Genomic DNA, 16713 nt, shown 5'->3' on the forward strand with positions numbered 1-16713 from the left:
TTGTCTTGTTGTTGCTATGTTCTACTTTTTTGTCAGTTGGAATGGCCACACACATTTTGTGTATGTGTATGTGCCCACTGTGCACTGGGCTTATTAAACACTGGAATATTTTATAACTGTCTTGGAAAAAAGGTCTATGAAAATTCCTGTACAATGTCACCCTTTTACTTCTTTCTTCTGACTTTTAGGTAGCACAAATTCATGCAAATGCAATGCTATGCTCTTTTCTACGAAGCATCCCATGGTTTTTTTTTTTTTTTTTTTAAAGATTTTATTTATTTATTTGACAGAGAAAAATCACAAGCAGGCAGAGAGACCGGCAGAGAGGGGGAGGCAGGCGCCCTGCTGAGCAGAAAGCCTGATTCGGGGCTCTATACCAGGACCTGGGACCATGACCTGAGCTGAAGGCAGAGGCTTTAACTCACTGAGCCACCCAGGTGCCCTGCATCCCACATGTTTAACTACATCTTTACCACTGTCTGATGGATCCTTTCTTCCTTTTTTCTAGTAAGCTCTATGCCCAACACAGAGCTTAAACTCAAGACCCAGAGATCAAGAGTCGCATGCTCTACCCACTGAGCCAGCCAGGGGCCCCATGATGCATCCTTTTCAATTTGACAAACATCACATACACACACACCCACAAAAGTCATTAAAAGCTAGCTCATAAGCCATTCTGTTAATGGATGCAAAATACTTAAATCATCTGAGATGTACCATAATTCATTTAACCTGATTCTCATTGGTAAGCATTTAACTTATTTCCAGTTTTTAAATAATGCTTTAACTTATACATTATATACATATGTTAAACCTGGAGAACTTTCTCAACTTGATCTGTAAATCAAATCCCCACAACTGACATTATTAATTCTCAAGCATCATAATCCTTTGAATACAAAATCTTTACACCAAATTCTCCAGAGCCTTTTCCTTCTGTATCTTTCCTCTTCACTCTGAATTCAACAGCATCTAGAGGACTGTAGTGTTCTAGATCGAGAAGACTGGTGATCAACTATCCTCATACTTAGTGATACGAAACTGAGCTGGTTTATGGGCAAGGGGAGGTGTGAGTTCACTAGCTTTTCCACCTCATGCTTACGAGGGCAGACCTGAACCAGGTGGCCTGACACACTCACCTGAGCGAGGATCTTATAAAGGGGCTCCAAGATAAACTCCACAAAGCTCCTCTGGGAGCTGCTGGTTGGGGCCTTTTTGGTGAACTTTCGTCTAAAGAGGAAAAAACAAGAGTTATGGGTGAGCCAGCAGGAAGAAGGCATGTCACTGATCCTAAGGGTATATCTCCTAAAGTTCTCAATCTGAGCAGGGTCAAAGGGAAGGAGTGTGTATGTGATCATAACATTTCCAAAGAGAGATTCCTGAGAGGGCATATGGTTCTGACTCGCATGCACGCCTGAACTGAGCTGTGAACGTCCTCAAGAGGAACAGCTTCATTCTGCTAAGAGCTCAGGAAGCCACTCCACTTACAGGAGGCAGGATCGTGGCTTATAAAAATGTAGGTTTTAATCTTAGGAACTCTTTCTCTGTCCCCACTCTACTTACGTTTTGGGGTTGAAATAAATGTCACCCCAGAGTCTTTTAGCAAATTCCTGGTAGTTAATGTCACCTGTAAGAGAAGACATACGATTATAACCTGCCCAAGTACTGTTTGAAAGTCTGTTTCAGGTGTGTAAGTGGTTTACAGCTGAGGAATTCTAGCATCTTCCTTTCCAAGGTCTCGACATTTCCTTCAGGCAGGCAGACAAGGATAGCACTGGCCCAAAGTCAACAAGACTATGCTGGAGCCAAAATGAGCACCTAAATGGCTCTCCATGTCTAGCAAGCAAAAAACTGAGCTATGGACAAGGGTACGGTTTATACTCTTTCCTGCGAGAAAACAGGCTCAGCTGTTCACGTGTTATGCTCTACAAACACTGTTCCTTCTAGAAGTGGAGCTTAATGGCTCCCTCATTCTTCCTGGATCTACAGAAACTCTCTGCGGCCAGTGTGGGCAGTCTCCCGGCTGCAGTGCCATGCTGAACTTCTGACTAGCCCTAAGCTTCTGGAAGGCAGACAGCCAGTCCTCTGGAGAGAAAAACACCAAAGCCAACCTTCATCTCATCTTTTACCAATTAATCTTTTTAGTTTGACTGTAACCCTTAATCCCGATCAGTCTAAGCCAAGCAATGGGGCCTTTTAAAATTCAAGATCTTCTCAGTCAAGAGCTCCTGTAATACAGTCAGCTAGATCACTGACATCACCAACTAGCTCCCGAGTATTTCTATCCAGATGTCAGACTGTTTCCTCTCACTCGAGATGGCATACAGGGAATTCATCATCTTTTCCCTAAAGCTACGTTCCCCTTCAGACTGTTCTCTCTCTCAGTAGGCTCCTTGGCACTTCAACCAAGTTCAAAATCTGTTTCTTCCGCACTTTGTTGATTACCAAGTTCTCCCCTTCTTTCCCCCATTAGTGAAGCTCTCTCCTCTGCACCACTGTATCTATTACACACAAAGCACAGCACACTCACGCAGTGCACACTCACAAGAACCAGGCCTAGCGTGCTACAGAAGTGTGACAAACGCTCACTGAAAGAACGGGAGGACGGCTCTCCAACCCAACTCCTCCTTTTCCAACTCACAGATAACAGGAATCCAGCACTTGCAAGCCTGTATCTGAATATTGGTAGAAGTGTCTAAGTGGGTGTTCCTTCCAGCACCCTCTCCTCTCTCTGGCCCACCTTCTATCAGCTTTGCCCATGTCAGCCCACCCCCATCTTTATTTTCATTTATTAAATTTTTAAACATTACTTTGTGGCATTTTCCCCATTTATTTTATATGTGTATCTTTCTTAAGCAGGTTGTGAGGGAGAAGTTGGATCTTGGGAAACACATACAGCCCTCAGGATACCACAGGGGCTGGGAAAGTGGCCTGGGGACACGAATTTCATGTCTTGTTTGCTTAAGACGGCCTGGGGAAAGAAACAGCCTCGGGACACAGGCTTCTGTCCTGCCCAGAAGCATCAATCTTACTGGAGGACTTCTGGGGTCCGTATGTGAACAGGTGAGGGAACAGGGTGGAGGGAATGTTGTCAAAGCACAGAGTCAGGTTTAGGTCGGCCACCACCGTGCAGGAAGTCTAGCTCCTGGGAAAGGAGAATTAGTTGAGGTATTGATTTACGCAAGAAATCTTCCCTGTCCCCCCTCAGAGCACTCTCTGAATGTTTGGCAAAGAAGGGTCAGGGCCGCAAGCTGGTGCGGGGGAGCCTGGTGAAGGTTCTGCCCCTCAAGGTTAAGTTCAGCCCACAGATGATGCATGTCCTTCTAGCAAAGGACAGGCTCTGTCTGCAGGTTTAAATGGTTGACTAAACGGAAAGAAGAAGAGTAGTTTGTGACATGTGCGTTCATATTCCACACTTGTAAGTGAAGTTTTATAGGAACACGGTGACACTCGTTCACTTACGTATCGTCTGCAGCTGCTTTTGTGCTGTCAGAGAAGTGAAACGGTGGTGACAGAGGCCATGTGGCTATAGCACCCCCAATCTTTAATAGCTCCCAACTGCCTAAAGGATAAAGTCAAAATTCTTTTGTTGGGCATTTCAAACCCTCCTCGATGTGGTCCCACCCCTGCCTGCCCAGTTTTACTTCAACTCTTCTCCTTGGTGAGACGGTCCACCAATATTAAAGCAGGCCATGCGTCCAAACCACCTGCTTCTGGGCCTCCCTGCCCAACACTGCGAGTCTGGGATTCCCAGCTCCCTACTCTACACCTGTCCACCAAACCCCATCTCGTCCTGCCCAAGCTGATGCCATGCACTGCTGTTCATACTCTGTGGGTTTCTGTCTACCCCCTCTTAACTAGGACAGGACATCAACTGTGGCAGTACAGTGTGACGGGAAAGACCCCCAAATTGATTCTAGTCCCCAACCCATCAGGTTCTGTACCCATCAGGTTCTGTACACTTGCCCATACATGAAATGAAAAAGAAGGATTCAGTGATCTCTGATAGTCCTTCCAGAGCTAACTTTATACAAGTCCACGTGTGGTTTTTCACGATGACATCAGAGCCCCCAGCTGGCTGCTCTGTAAATGAACAGTGGGTCTGAGGATGGGTAATACTCTCCGGAGGCTTAGGGCCATTTCCACTCAGGAGCTGAACCATTAATACATGGTAGTTACAGAGACGGTCTTTGCTTCACATGCTGATATAAAGAACATTCAGAAACCTATAAACTAGAACGCTCCTCAGAGGGGTTTCATTTACGGTCCATCTATTTCTCCCCGTTCCAAAGAGCCAGCTACAAACAACTAAAATATACGCCTGATGATAAAGCAGTTAAGTTACAACACAACTATCTGTACCCTGGAGCTACAGGCAATTAGAGAAAATAATTTTTTGAAATGAATTCTAATAAAACAGGCAAATGCTTATAAGCCACTGCTGAGTGAAAATCTATCGTGTGTTATTATATATTTTATATGTGTTATCTCTCTCTCTATAAAACGTGATCTCGCTTATGTAGAACACTCCACAGAGAGAGAGCTGACAAATGTCTGCAGCACTTACAATAATGAAGTTAAGGGTAGCTTTGCTTTCTGGATTGGATTTTACTGTATTTCTCAGTTTTCTACAGTGAGGACGCGGTAAATATGTACATATTTTAAAGAAGAAAGTTGTTCTTGCCCATTTCTTTCATAAGAGCAAGTGAAGGACAACTCTGGAGAGAACAGAAACACTGGAGCGCCAGCGCCTGTCAGCTGCAATCTCGTTCCCAGAGCCTCTCCTCAGCTCTTAAAATGGGGTGATCATCATCCCCTAATGGGGCAGAGAATTCGGCCCTCAGGACACGGTTGTTATCATCGAAATTGGAGGGAACCGGGAGGCCCAGAGGCAGAGAGCGCCAGTCTCTGGAGTTGGGAAGCGGGTCCCAGGGCTCTGGCGTCAAGGCTCCTGGGACCTGTGAAATCATTCGGCTGGGCATCCCTGCGGGCTGCGAATCCAACATGAGCTCTCGGGGAGGCCTACAAAATGTCGATGTGCCTACATACGGTCAGAAAGACAGCAGGAAGCACACTCACGAGAGACCCACCTCTGAGGAAGAGGTCTGAAAGGGCATCGTGGGCACGGATCACTCCTTCCGGACAGTATCTGTCTCACATGGGGAGAGATTCCTATTCCTAAAACGAGCTCCCCCTCCCCTCCCCCACTTCTTTCCCAGGCACCTTTATCTTTCTATTCTTTAGGAACCACTTAACCAAAAGAAGGGATCTAGGGGCCAAAGAGAGTGACAATAATGGTTGTGACAATAACAGTTGATAAGCTGCTCCCCCAACAGGGGATGCCGGCATGAAGCCACTTCGGAACTCTTCCACAGGAAAGGCGCACATGGCTCCGGGGAAGCTGGAAGGCAGACTGCCAGCTGGAGCTTACCGAAGGTGTCAGCATAGATCTTGGCAAAGGAGCCCAGCGTGAAGCAGATGCTGTACTGGGAGCTGGAGAAGCAGACGTTGCCCAGGAGTGGGGAAAGGATCAGGTTCTCATCGGTGGAATACATGCTGAAACAGAGAGAGTCATGAGTGTAGAGCCAGGCCAAGCAGCAACACCGACACCGCACAGGGGTCCCACCACTCAGGGTCCCAGCCTCTCTCCAGCCCTTGCCCTCGGCACGTGCCGGCATCACACACTCAGCTTTGCCAGCGGCCTGGCCCAAGAAAGTCGCGCCCTAGCTCCCAGTAACGAGCTGATTTCCCAGAGCCGGGAACTTCATGCACGATCCTAGAAAAGTTAACCACACCGGACAGACAAGGGAAAACTTGGAGGTCAGAGACAAAGCTCCTGGAAAGCAGGAAATCAATCTAATGTGGAAGGAGTGTATTTTGGAGAAATCTCAATTTCACAAATACAAACAGACATAAACACTAGAAATGGGATAAATAACAGAAGATAAGGGTAACTTTGCTCCCCGCTCTAATTACCCTGTTCTTTATTGTTTTGTTTGGCTTTGTTATACAAATTCACATTAAAATTTTGTCTTAAAAGCCATGCAGAAGCCACAGCATCCCACGTTCACTGACGTTTAAAAGAAAACCAGTTGAACACAGGAATCCAATCCATAATCCTAGCCTTACTGACAGATTGTTTTATGGAATTTCCCTTCTTTTCAGATTTTATTTATCTATTTGACAGAGACAGTGAGAGAAAGCGCATGTGCATGGGAGCAAGGGCACACGCTGAGGGAGGGGCAGGCTGAGGGAGAGGGAGAAGCAGCCTCTTCAAGGATCAGGGAGCCTAATGTGGGACTCAATCCCAGGCCATAACCTGAGCCAAAGGCAGACATGTAACCAACTGAGTCACCCAGGTGCCGTTTTACAGAACGTCTTAACTCATTTTATTATTATTCTAAAAAAGATTTTATTTATCTGAGAGAGAAAGAGAGAATGAGACAGCATGAGAGGGGAGAGGTCATAGGGAGAAGCAGACTCCCCACTGAGCAGGGAGCCCGATGTGGGACTTGATCGCCAGACTCCAGGATAATGACCGAAGCTGAAGGCTGTTGCTTAACCAACTTTGCCACGCAGGCACCCAAGAATTTAGAGGTGAAAGTACTGACTTATAAAGAGCAGTTCCCTACCTATTCAAGTTATACTCCCAAGAAGCAACTGCTTTCAACTTTTTTTTTAATGATTTTTTAAAAATATATTTATTTATTTATTTGACAGACAGAGATCACAAGCAGGTGGAGAGAGAGAGAGGAAGGGAAGCAGGCTCCCTGCTGAACAGAGAGCCTGATGCGGGGCTCAATCCCAGGACCCTGGGATTATGACCCGAGCCGAAGGCAGAAGCTTTAACCCACTGAGCCACCCACCAGGCACGCCTGCTTTCAACTCTTTTAAAGCTCTCAGACCACTTGCCCCGTACTTCTAAAGAAAATGTTTATGTTGCCCTCAATTTGTTTAGAGGCTGAGATCGGACTTCCTAGTCTGGTGATCAGGATTTATCCCATCTCCCACTTTAACAGGGGTGCATAGAGACGTCTAACATTTCACTTTGGGGCTCCTAACGTTATGTTAGTCTCCAGTCATTCTTAGCCCTTTTGGGGCCAAGGAGAGAGATCGCTGTTGGAATTAGGACTACATACTGAGGAGGCTCCTGCAGGTAAATCTGTCTCCGGTCATGGAGATACTATCCCCAGTCCTTAACTGGAGAGGTCTTCCCTCAAAAGAACAGCTTTGTCCTGGGCCCTTTGAGGGGCCTCAAGAAGTCATGCAGTCCATCTGTCAGCCTGCAGATAAGACCGTGGTTAAGATATATTTATAACCTATTCTTCCAAGTCACCTTGATACTGCGTTCTAAAGTCTCCCAGCCGTCACTCATACTTGTTAATAGAAGCCTGAGATGCATCTTGCTGAAAAGCAACCAGGGCCACAGAAACAACAGCCAAGAGTTCCTTCATTTACTGAGTCTGCGTTAGAAGGTAACAGCAGCTAACGATTCACCGGGCAGGTCCTGTATGCTAAGCAGTGTGCTCAGCGTGTTGCATCAAATATCTATCAAGCTTCTTAAAACATCCCATTAGGCTAACATTATTATTCCCCTTTCACAGAGGTGGAAGCTGATGCTCTAGGAGCGTAAGTCACTTGCCCAGCTTCACACACTTGGTATGGGGTAAAAGTGAGACCAGCTCTAGAGGCCCAGGTACTAAGCACGATGCAGAAGTGAACATGTGTCTTCAGCTGCACAGCTGGTGAAGGCCCAGGGTCAATGAGGCCAAGGGTGTTGAATCAAACCCTAGAGGAACCTGGAACATGCCCAGAGTCTGGTCCAAAAAGCCCATTAAGCACTCCCAAGAGATCAGCATTGCCTCTCACGGGTGTTCAAGGTTAAGACTGATAAAACACAGAGCTCCCAAGGACAGGAAAGCCATGCCCGGGGTCCTATACCTTATGAGTCCATTGACCTCATCCACGATGTGCCGCAGCTTGTAATAAGCATCGGTGGGAGGCAGCTTCAGTTCCAGAATCAGCCGGTCAATCTTGTTGATGCACACGGTAACCGCCAGCCTCTCCTGCACCGCGTGCTTGATCAGCCGCTCTGTGTTCAGCATCACCTGAGACACACAAGGCCCAAAAGGTGGTGAGAAGAGCAAAACGGGCAGAAAAGTCCAGAGCAAAGCCAAAGAGGGTACTATCAGAAAATATGAAATATGAGGAAAAGAGGACCTGCAGAAATAGATTGTTGGGTGGAAGCAGAGGGTATGTTGGCCAGAGGCTGATTCAGGACCTTGAAGAGGGCACCTGGCAGGACAGACAACCACATGAATGATGCTGGGAGCCAGGTCTCTCAGGCCTGGAAAAGAGGTGGAGCCAGGCCCAGGGAACACTTGGGGTGCTGGACGGAAGTGCAGGTATTATGATCGACACACACTTTTTTTTTTTTTTTTTAAAGATTTTATTTATTTATTTGACAGAGAGAAATGACAAGCAGGCAGAGAGGCAGGCAGAGAGAGAGGAGGAAGCAGGCTCCCTGCTGAGCAGAGAGCCCGATGCGGGACTTGATCCCAGGACCCTGAGATCATGACCTGAGCCGAAGGCAGCGGCTTAACCCACTGAGCCACCCAGGCGCCCCTACACACACTTTCTTCTTTTTTTATTGTTAATCACGTTTCCTGTACATGTGTAGAAATTGTTATGGATGTGTGCGGGGATGCCTGTGTTCAGTGAAAGGGTCTAGAAGGAATGGACCCCAAAGCAGAGAACACATCCTGACCTTTATTTCTAAATACTAGTCCCCACTGTAAGGATCCAGAACTCCTTAAGAAACAGCTGATTCCAGGGCGCCTGGGTGGCTCAGTGGGTTAAGCCGCTGCCTTCGGCTCAGGTCATGATCCCAGGGTCCTGGGATCAAGTCCCACATCGGGCTCTCTGCTCAGCAGTGAGCCTGCTTCCCTTCCTCTCTCTCTGCCTGCCTCTCTGCCTACTTGTGATCTCTCTCTGTCAAATAAATAAATAAAAATCTTAAAAAAAAAAAAAAGAAACAGCTGATTCCAGAATTGGGGCAGAGAAAGCACAAAATGAGTCTAGAACATCTTTTTATGCCTAAGAGAAAGGAAGTACTTGAAAGAAGATGGGACATGTCAAAAAGACAAAGAAGCCAACCCAAAGGAGCTCTACCTAACTGAATCTGGGATAGGCAGAGTATCAAGATATGGATAAGGGTATCAAGTAAGGATAGCAGAGGAGTATAACCTACCGATGAAATAAAAATCTGTGTATCCATACTGACAATAAGTAAACAAATGAGGGAGAAGGGAAAGTTCTTCCTTAAAACAGAATTCCAACCAAAAAATATAGAAGGAATAATAAAAGTTAGAAAATCACCATGTGCAACTACTATGGAAATAAACTAGGAATGATCTATGGAAGATACAACTTTGGGCTGGAGGGTGTGATTACTAGTCTTAGGGTCATGAGTTTGAGCCCCGTGTTAGGTGCAAAGAGTAAAGAAATGTGGGGCACCTGGGTGGTTCTGTTGGTCAAGCTTCCAATTCTCAGTTTTGTCTTAGGTTGTGATCTGATGAGTCATGGAACTGAGCCTAGCATCTGCCTCTGCACTCAGTGGGGAATTGGCTTGAGATTCTCTTCCTCTGCCCCTCCCCAACCTGTATCCACTCTTTCTCTCTTAAATGAATAAATAAATCTTAAGAAAAAAAGTAACATGGACACCTGAGTGGCTCAGTTGGTTAAGTGGCTGCCTTCAGCTCAGGTTACGATCCCAGGGTCCTGGGATCAAGTCCCACGTCAGGCTCCCTGCTCAGTGCGGAGCCTGCTTCTCCCTCTCACTCTGCCTGCTGCTCCTCCTGCTTGTGCTCACTTGCACTCACTCTCTCTCTCTCTGGCAAATAAATAAAATCTTTAAAAAAAAAAAAAAAAGAAAAGAAAAAGAAGAAGAAAAAAGTAATGGATGATAAAACTAGCACGCAAAGTTTGGAAAGGAGAATGTATATACAGACTCAACATATATCCCCACAAATTATTTATTACTAAAGGGAAAATAGTAACTTTACACTGGGGAAACCTGGCAAACCCACCTGAACCGAGCGACCAAAGTTAGGATCACCAGTAATGGGATAAAGTGACACCCAGGGCCTCCTGATGTGATGTGACCCCTTACAACTATGTTCATGTAGCGTTCCTGCCAAAATAACCTGAACGCAAGCATGAGCGAACGTTCAGCAAACCCAAATGGAGACACTCTATAAAACAAATATAGTTTACCCTCTTCAAAAATGCCATCACAAAGGACCAAGAAAGGTTACTCAACAGTTTCAATTAAGAGACTCAGGGACTGAATGCTAGCCAGCATCCTTGATCAGGAAAAAAATAAATCCCATGAAGGACACTACTGGGACAGTAAGATCCAGAGAAAAAGATCTATATAATATATTCTACCAGTGTTAAATTCCCTGATTTTGGTAATTGTATTTTGGTCACGTCAGTGAATGTCCTCGTGCGGGCACGTGTACAGAGAAAGAATTACAAAGCAGATGAGAGTGCACTCCCTGTACCGTTTTTTGCAACTTTTCAATAAATTTGAAATTATTCCAAAATGAAGTCAATTAGGAAAGGGGGTTAAAAAAGCAACTCTGGCTCCCTCTGCTGGCTATCTCATCAACGACAACATAAACAGGATTAGCCAAATTACCTTTCTTTTTTTTTTTTTTTTTTAAAGATTTTATTTATTTATTTGACAGAGAGAAATCACAAGTAGATGGAGAGGCAGGCAGAGAGAGAGAGAGAGAGGGAAGCAGGCTCCCTGCCCAGCAGAGAGCCCGATGCGGGACTCGATCCCAGGACCCTGAGATCATGACCTGAGCCGAAGGCAGCGGCTTAACCCACTGAGCCACCCAGGCGCCCCCAAATTACCTTTCAATTTAGAAATATACAAGACACTTTGGGCCTTTTAACTCCAGTCTCTCTAGTTTCGAAAAACGCATTAATATTTAAAATCAATTTACATGAATATACTTGCCTCCTTCTCTTTTAATTACATTTGTCATTTTATTTTGGGTCCTATCATTTTGAGCCTCACTGAACAGGGAGTGAGGGACTCACACTGAGAACTAATTTTGAACTTCATATGCTGCCTTAATTTCAGAGCAAACGTGAGCCTTAATCCCACAGACTTGTAATCATCTCTGATTACACTCTGGGCATTGGGTGGGGCAACCCCAGAAGGCAGGAGGGGTCATAAGAGTAGAGGCAGACTCACGCCTTCAGCGGCATCAATGAACAGGACAACTCCATCTGAGATGCGCAAGCCAGCCGTGACCTCATCAGAAAAATTCACATGTCCTGTAAGACAAAAACCAAGTAAGTCACTACCCGCAGGGTACCAGGCTGAGGCACAATTAACGTGTAGGAGGTCTGAGGGAACACTGCAAAGCATGTGAACCCCCAAATATGCCCTTTCCCTTCTCCCCACGGCTCCCTGCCGTGTATAAAGTTCCACCAGTTAGAGTCACATGCTTGGATTAAACTTTCATACAGCAGGTCCCCAAACACCAAAAGCACAAAGTGTGCTCTGTATGCCCTAGGAGGACCTAACAGATCGACATTCACACAACAGCTTGGTCTCAACTGCAGTCAGCAGAGTTCTGCGGGGGCACAGGACAATTCAGAGGCAGGAGAAAGGGCAAGAAGGGCCTGGTGCACAGGAGACAATTGCTGGCAAGGTGCTGCTGCTGGCAGACAGAGGCTGAGAGGTATCAGGGCACGGGGCGCCTGAGGGTGAGAAGGTCAGTTTGTCAAAACTCCAATGTTTCTATTTAAAACTCTGCCCCGAGTTGATCCTTTCCCTAAGATGAAGACAGAGGCAGCCACAGGGCAAGGTATGCTGCTCTTGCAGTGACCTGTATGGGCACTACCAGTTGGTGTGCTGACCCCACGGCCTCCTTCAAAAGACTGGGAATGCCTGAGGCCAAGGCCATGTCTGACTCACCCTCGTTAGCAAGCGCCTAGCACGGGGCCTGACACGCTGAAACGAGTAAATGAATGAGGTTTAAATATTTTAGAGCAGAGCAGAGAGGAGCGAAATAGAAAGCCTGGTGCACAGTCCCTGCTAATTAGCTAGTCAGAAGCAAAGGAGACTGAGGAAAACAGAAATTATTTCAATGGAAGGAGAAGTGAAGGGAACATAAACGCAAAGATGAAATGCTCTGCTCTGTGCTGGAAAGAGCAAAAGCACAAAAAACAAAGAGGATAAGGTTCTGATAGTAAATGGAATATCCTACCTGGAGTGTCCATGATATTGAAGAGGTAAGATTTTCCTTTGGTATCTGGCAAGACCACTGTCACGGGAGTGCTTTTGATGCCAACACCTCTCTGAAAGTCACAAAGGCAGAGAGGTCAAGACTGCGTCCTACAAGAGGGCTTCCTTCTGCTCTTAGGGCTTGCCAGCTGCGAGTAAGTTACACTGACCTCTCTCCTTGAGTGGCCTCTAACTAGAATGGCCCTTGAAGATGAAATATCTTGGTATTAAACATAATTTTTGCGGGGGTTTGGTTCAAATAAAAAAAAAAAAGAGTAAAAATAAAAATGAACAAGCAAGTAAAGCAGGATTAAACCTAACAAGAGAACCCAGTGTCCTATAATCTTAACTTCATATATGGTTAACAAAAATAAATGAAGTATCAGGGCGCCTGGGTGGCTCAGTTGTTAAGTGTCTGCCTTCAGCTCAGGTTGTGATCCCAGGGTCCTGGGATCGAGCCCCGCATCGGGCTCCCTGATAAGCGGGGAGCCTGTCTCCCACTCCCTCTGGTTGTGTTCCTTCTTTCACTGTGTCTCTCTCTGTCAAATAAATAAATAAAGTAAAAAGACATCCTGGGCATTTAAGGATTTAAAAAAACACGGTACCAAAAAAAAAAAAAAACCACACACAACAACAACAAAAAAAACACGGTACCCGTCTGCCCCTGCTGCCACCATGGAGCTTGTGAAAAAGCTTGTGGCTGGGGGGGGTATCCCCCCCAGTAAAAAAAGCAAGTTCTGCAGTCTACCTTGACTGCACTCACCCTGCGGAAGATGGAATCATGAATGCCTCTAATTTCGAGCAGTTTCTTCAAAAGAGAATGAAAGTGAAAGGCAAAGCTGGGAATCTTGGTGGAGACTGGGTTGTAACTATTGAAAGGTGCATGAGCAAGTACTCTAACTTCTCATGTGCCTTTTTCCAAAAGGTATTTGATAGATCTCACTAAAAAATATGTGAAGAAGAATCTATAGGACTGCGTGCAGTTGCTAACTGCAAAGAGAGTCATGAACTGTGTTCACTTCCAGATTAACCAGGATGAAGAGCAAGATTCAAAAGTATTTATCAGAAATATCTTACATGAATTCTTGATTGAATCTTGGGAATCAAAAAAAACCAAAACAAAAACAAAAAACTGACTCCTTGCAACATACATACATATATAAAAGCTCTAATAAGGGGGGGCTCCTAGCCAGCTCAGTCAATAGAGCAAGAGACTCTTTATCTTGAGGTTGGGAATTCAAGCCCCACATTGAGTGTGGAGATTACTTTAAAAAAAAGGGGGGGGGGAATCTATTAAAAAAAAAAAGAAAAAAGATAAGGGCACCTGGGTGACTCAGTTGGTTAAATATCCAAGTCTTGATTCAGAGTTGTGAGCTCAAGCACAGAGTTGGGGCTCCATGCTGAGGGGTGGAGCCTACTTTAAAAAAAAAAGTGTTGCTTTTTAAAAAAGATTTATTTACTTATTTATTTGACAGAGAGAGAGAGAGAGAAATAGATCACAAGTTTGCAGAGAGGCAGGCAGAGAGAGAGAGGCGGAAGCAGGCTTCCCGCTGAACAGAGAGCCTGATGCGGGGCTAGATCCCAGGACCCTGAGATCATGACCTGAGCCAAAGGCGGAAGCTTATTAACCCACTGAGCCCCCCAGGCGCTCCCCCCCAAAAAAAGTTTTAACAAGAAGTAAGTGTTTAAAAATATCTAGCCAAATATATTAAAAAACAGTAATAGCTAACATATGTTGATTGCATGTCATAAGCCTGCACTGTTCAAAGTTCTTTTCGTAAACCACAGTTACGAACTTGAGCTCTCCATATGGTGATTTAAGAAAAAGAGACATCAGTAAATAAAGGAGAGAGGAAAGAGAAGGTTTGGAGAATAGGGGAAAGATCCAGATGGAAGAAGGACCCACCAGCTGGAGTGGGAAAGACAGCGATGTATGCTCACTGCTTTACACAGCAGAGAAGCACAAAGACAGAGGAACACACTCTCAAAGAGAAGTTAGTCCTAGAAAGAGATCATCATATGGATGGAATCATCGTACAGGTTTTTAGAATGATGTTATTTGGGGCGCCCGGGTGGCTCAGTGGGTTAAGCCTCTGCCTTAGGCCAAGGTCATGATCTCAGGGTCCTGGGATAGAGCCCCACATCAGTCTCTCTGCTCAGTGGGGAGCCTGCTTCCTCCCTCTCTCTGCCTGCCTCTCTGCCTACTTGTGATCTCTGGCTGTCAAATAAATAAATTAAAAAAAAAAAATCTGTTGAGTTTCTGTAATAACTTACAGCATAAATGTAGATATCATCTCTTAGCATTGCCCTACTAAGCCAAATTAAATCCAGTCAAGAGTAGGAAGGTCCCTCCACCCACCCCACCACTTCCTGCCCTGTCCTCTTTTAAGTACTACATCAGGGGATAACTGGCAGAAGCTGCAAGATAAAGAGGTACGAGATGGGAATGAGAGAGGGTACAGAGCAAACTGTTAGCATAAAGGCTCCCCCACATTCCCTGCACAACTCCTGCTGGGTCAAGTGTGGGGAACAGTCAGACTTCCTTAGGCACACTTACCTCCTGCTCTGTGAAGAGGATGTCAGTATAGCACAGCTTTAAAAAAAAAAAAAAAAAAAAGTGCTGTTACCACCTGACTCCAGACTCCTCTCCCACACAAACCATCAATCACTTTCCTCCACCAATTCCCAACTCAAGGCTTTCTGCCTCAGGAGGACAGATGGAAGACAGAAGGATATCCTACAGAAATTCTAGCAATAAAACCAGTGCCTCTCAGGTGGAAAATGCTCCTGAATGGGTGGATTTTTTTGGATTTTTTTGGGGGGGGTGGGTGGGTGTCAGGGCGGTCACTGAGGACCAGGTATGGCTGGAGACCTAAATTTTATCAAATGGTCTGAATTCTAAAGTGGTAAAGTGAGACACTTACGGCCTTTATGGAACCCCCGTGTGTCAGAACACTCAATCCAGCAGACACAGAGCATTTATTGCATTGAGACCTGTAGCCATATTCAGCCTCATTCACAGGCATTTAAATTTATCATGGAAACAACAAGGTCCAATTGTATTATATTTATAGAGTAGGCTATTAATACCAAGACAGGAAAGAATAGGCTATAAAAGTCAGGATATATCAGAACAGAGGAAAGATCCCAAGTGCAGAACAGATCATCCAAAAATACTGCGGGTTAATATTCTCTACGCTCCTAAGAAAGTTAAATTACTTTCTTTAAGGCTATGAATAGAGATTACAATTATAAAGCAGCACTTTGGAAGCATCATTATTTATAATGAAAATGGGAAAGGTGGAAGGAAGGGAAGGAGAGAGACACCCCTGTATATTCTCAATGGTTCATCCTAAACCCTCCACAGATTTTCTACTTACATCTTGGTCATAACGCTTCCTGATTTCCGGGTGAGTCTGCTCTATTAAGCAATCCACAAAACACGTCTGAAAGGGAGGAGAAGGTTAAGATCTGCCAAACACAAAGGAAAATCTACTCTACCCTTCTCTCAGTGCCCAATACACCACATAATTTAGGGATAAGGAGAGGAAGAAGTGAGCAAGGAGGATTATGGGACAGCAAGGGATTAACACTGAAGCCACAGGATTATTTTCAAATGAAAGATGAAATCTTTCTTGGACAAGCATTCCCCCAGGAAATGAAAACTTATGAAATCAGAGTATGGCTCAATTTCCCCTCTTCTGTCCAGATGTAGACACAAGGCTGGAAGTGGCTTAGAAATAGGCTCCATCTGCTGCTCAGGAAAAGCTAGAATTTCACAGCAGTTTTCACACTAGGCATGGAGGGCCCCCCGCCACACACATACACGGAGTCGGGAGGTCCAGCATTGTGTCCTCAAACCCCAACCTGTGACTCTGAGGGCTGAAAAAATGAGCAGGAACAAAGAGAAATTCTGTTCCAAGTAGCTGAAAGTTCTCTCACCTTGCCATGGTGGAGATGGCCACAGAGGGTCACATTTCTGATGAGTTCCGAGTTATCCATCAGATCTGCCAAGAAACTGAAAGGAGATAGGAAAAGAGAAAAGGGACTTTGGCAAAAGCTTCCAAATGCAAAGTGGTGCAAAGGTGTTTCATGTATCTTGTCAGGAACAACTTTCAGACCAACTGGAGAATGCTCAGAGGCAGACATGAATTTCTATATCTACACAGGTCTGGTTTTGGAAACGGAACAGACTTATGTAACACAACCCACGAAATGAGATTTCAAAAGCAAGAAGAAGAAAAGCAAAAAAAAAAAAAAAAAAAAAAAAAAAGACCAGCAGGCACGCATGCACATACACAAGCCTGGTTCCTTTCAAAATCCTCAGGTTAGACTTGTTCCATTTATGCATCTACTCTGTTAATGCAAAGGGGACTTAAAATTACTGTGAGTTTCTCTTTCTTTTT

At 45.2% G+C, this 16713-nt stretch overlaps 1 protein-coding gene across 1 annotated transcript in view; it reads right to left on the reverse strand.

The window, feature by feature from the left end:
- The window catches only part of EFTUD2 (elongation factor Tu GTP binding domain containing 2), a 41383-nt gene that overhangs the window by 10670 nt on the left and 14000 nt on the right, over nt 1–16713 (reverse strand). Inside the window, exons 5-13 of the mRNA XM_004772508.3 lie at nt 16250–16325; nt 15688–15753; nt 14865–14900; nt 12291–12381; nt 11270–11352; nt 7942–8108; nt 5432–5556; nt 1564–1627; nt 1140–1230 (exon numbers count right to left, since the gene is read on the reverse strand). Of these exons, the coding sequence (XP_004772565.1) occupies nt 1140–1230; nt 1564–1627; nt 5432–5556; nt 7942–8108; nt 11270–11352; nt 12291–12381; nt 14865–14900; nt 15688–15753; nt 16250–16325 (799 nt within the window). The remainder of the gene's footprint in view (nt 1–1139; nt 1231–1563; nt 1628–5431; nt 5557–7941; nt 8109–11269; nt 11353–12290; nt 12382–14864; nt 14901–15687; nt 15754–16249; nt 16326–16713) is intronic.

This window comes from Mustela putorius, unplaced genomic scaffold (genome assembly GCF_011764305.1).
Source record: "Mustela putorius furo isolate JIRA1106 unplaced genomic scaffold, ASM1176430v1.1 tig00000487_pilon_pilon_pilon, whole genome shotgun sequence".
NCBI classification, from domain to species: Eukaryota; Metazoa; Chordata; class Mammalia; order Carnivora; family Mustelidae; genus Mustela; species Mustela putorius.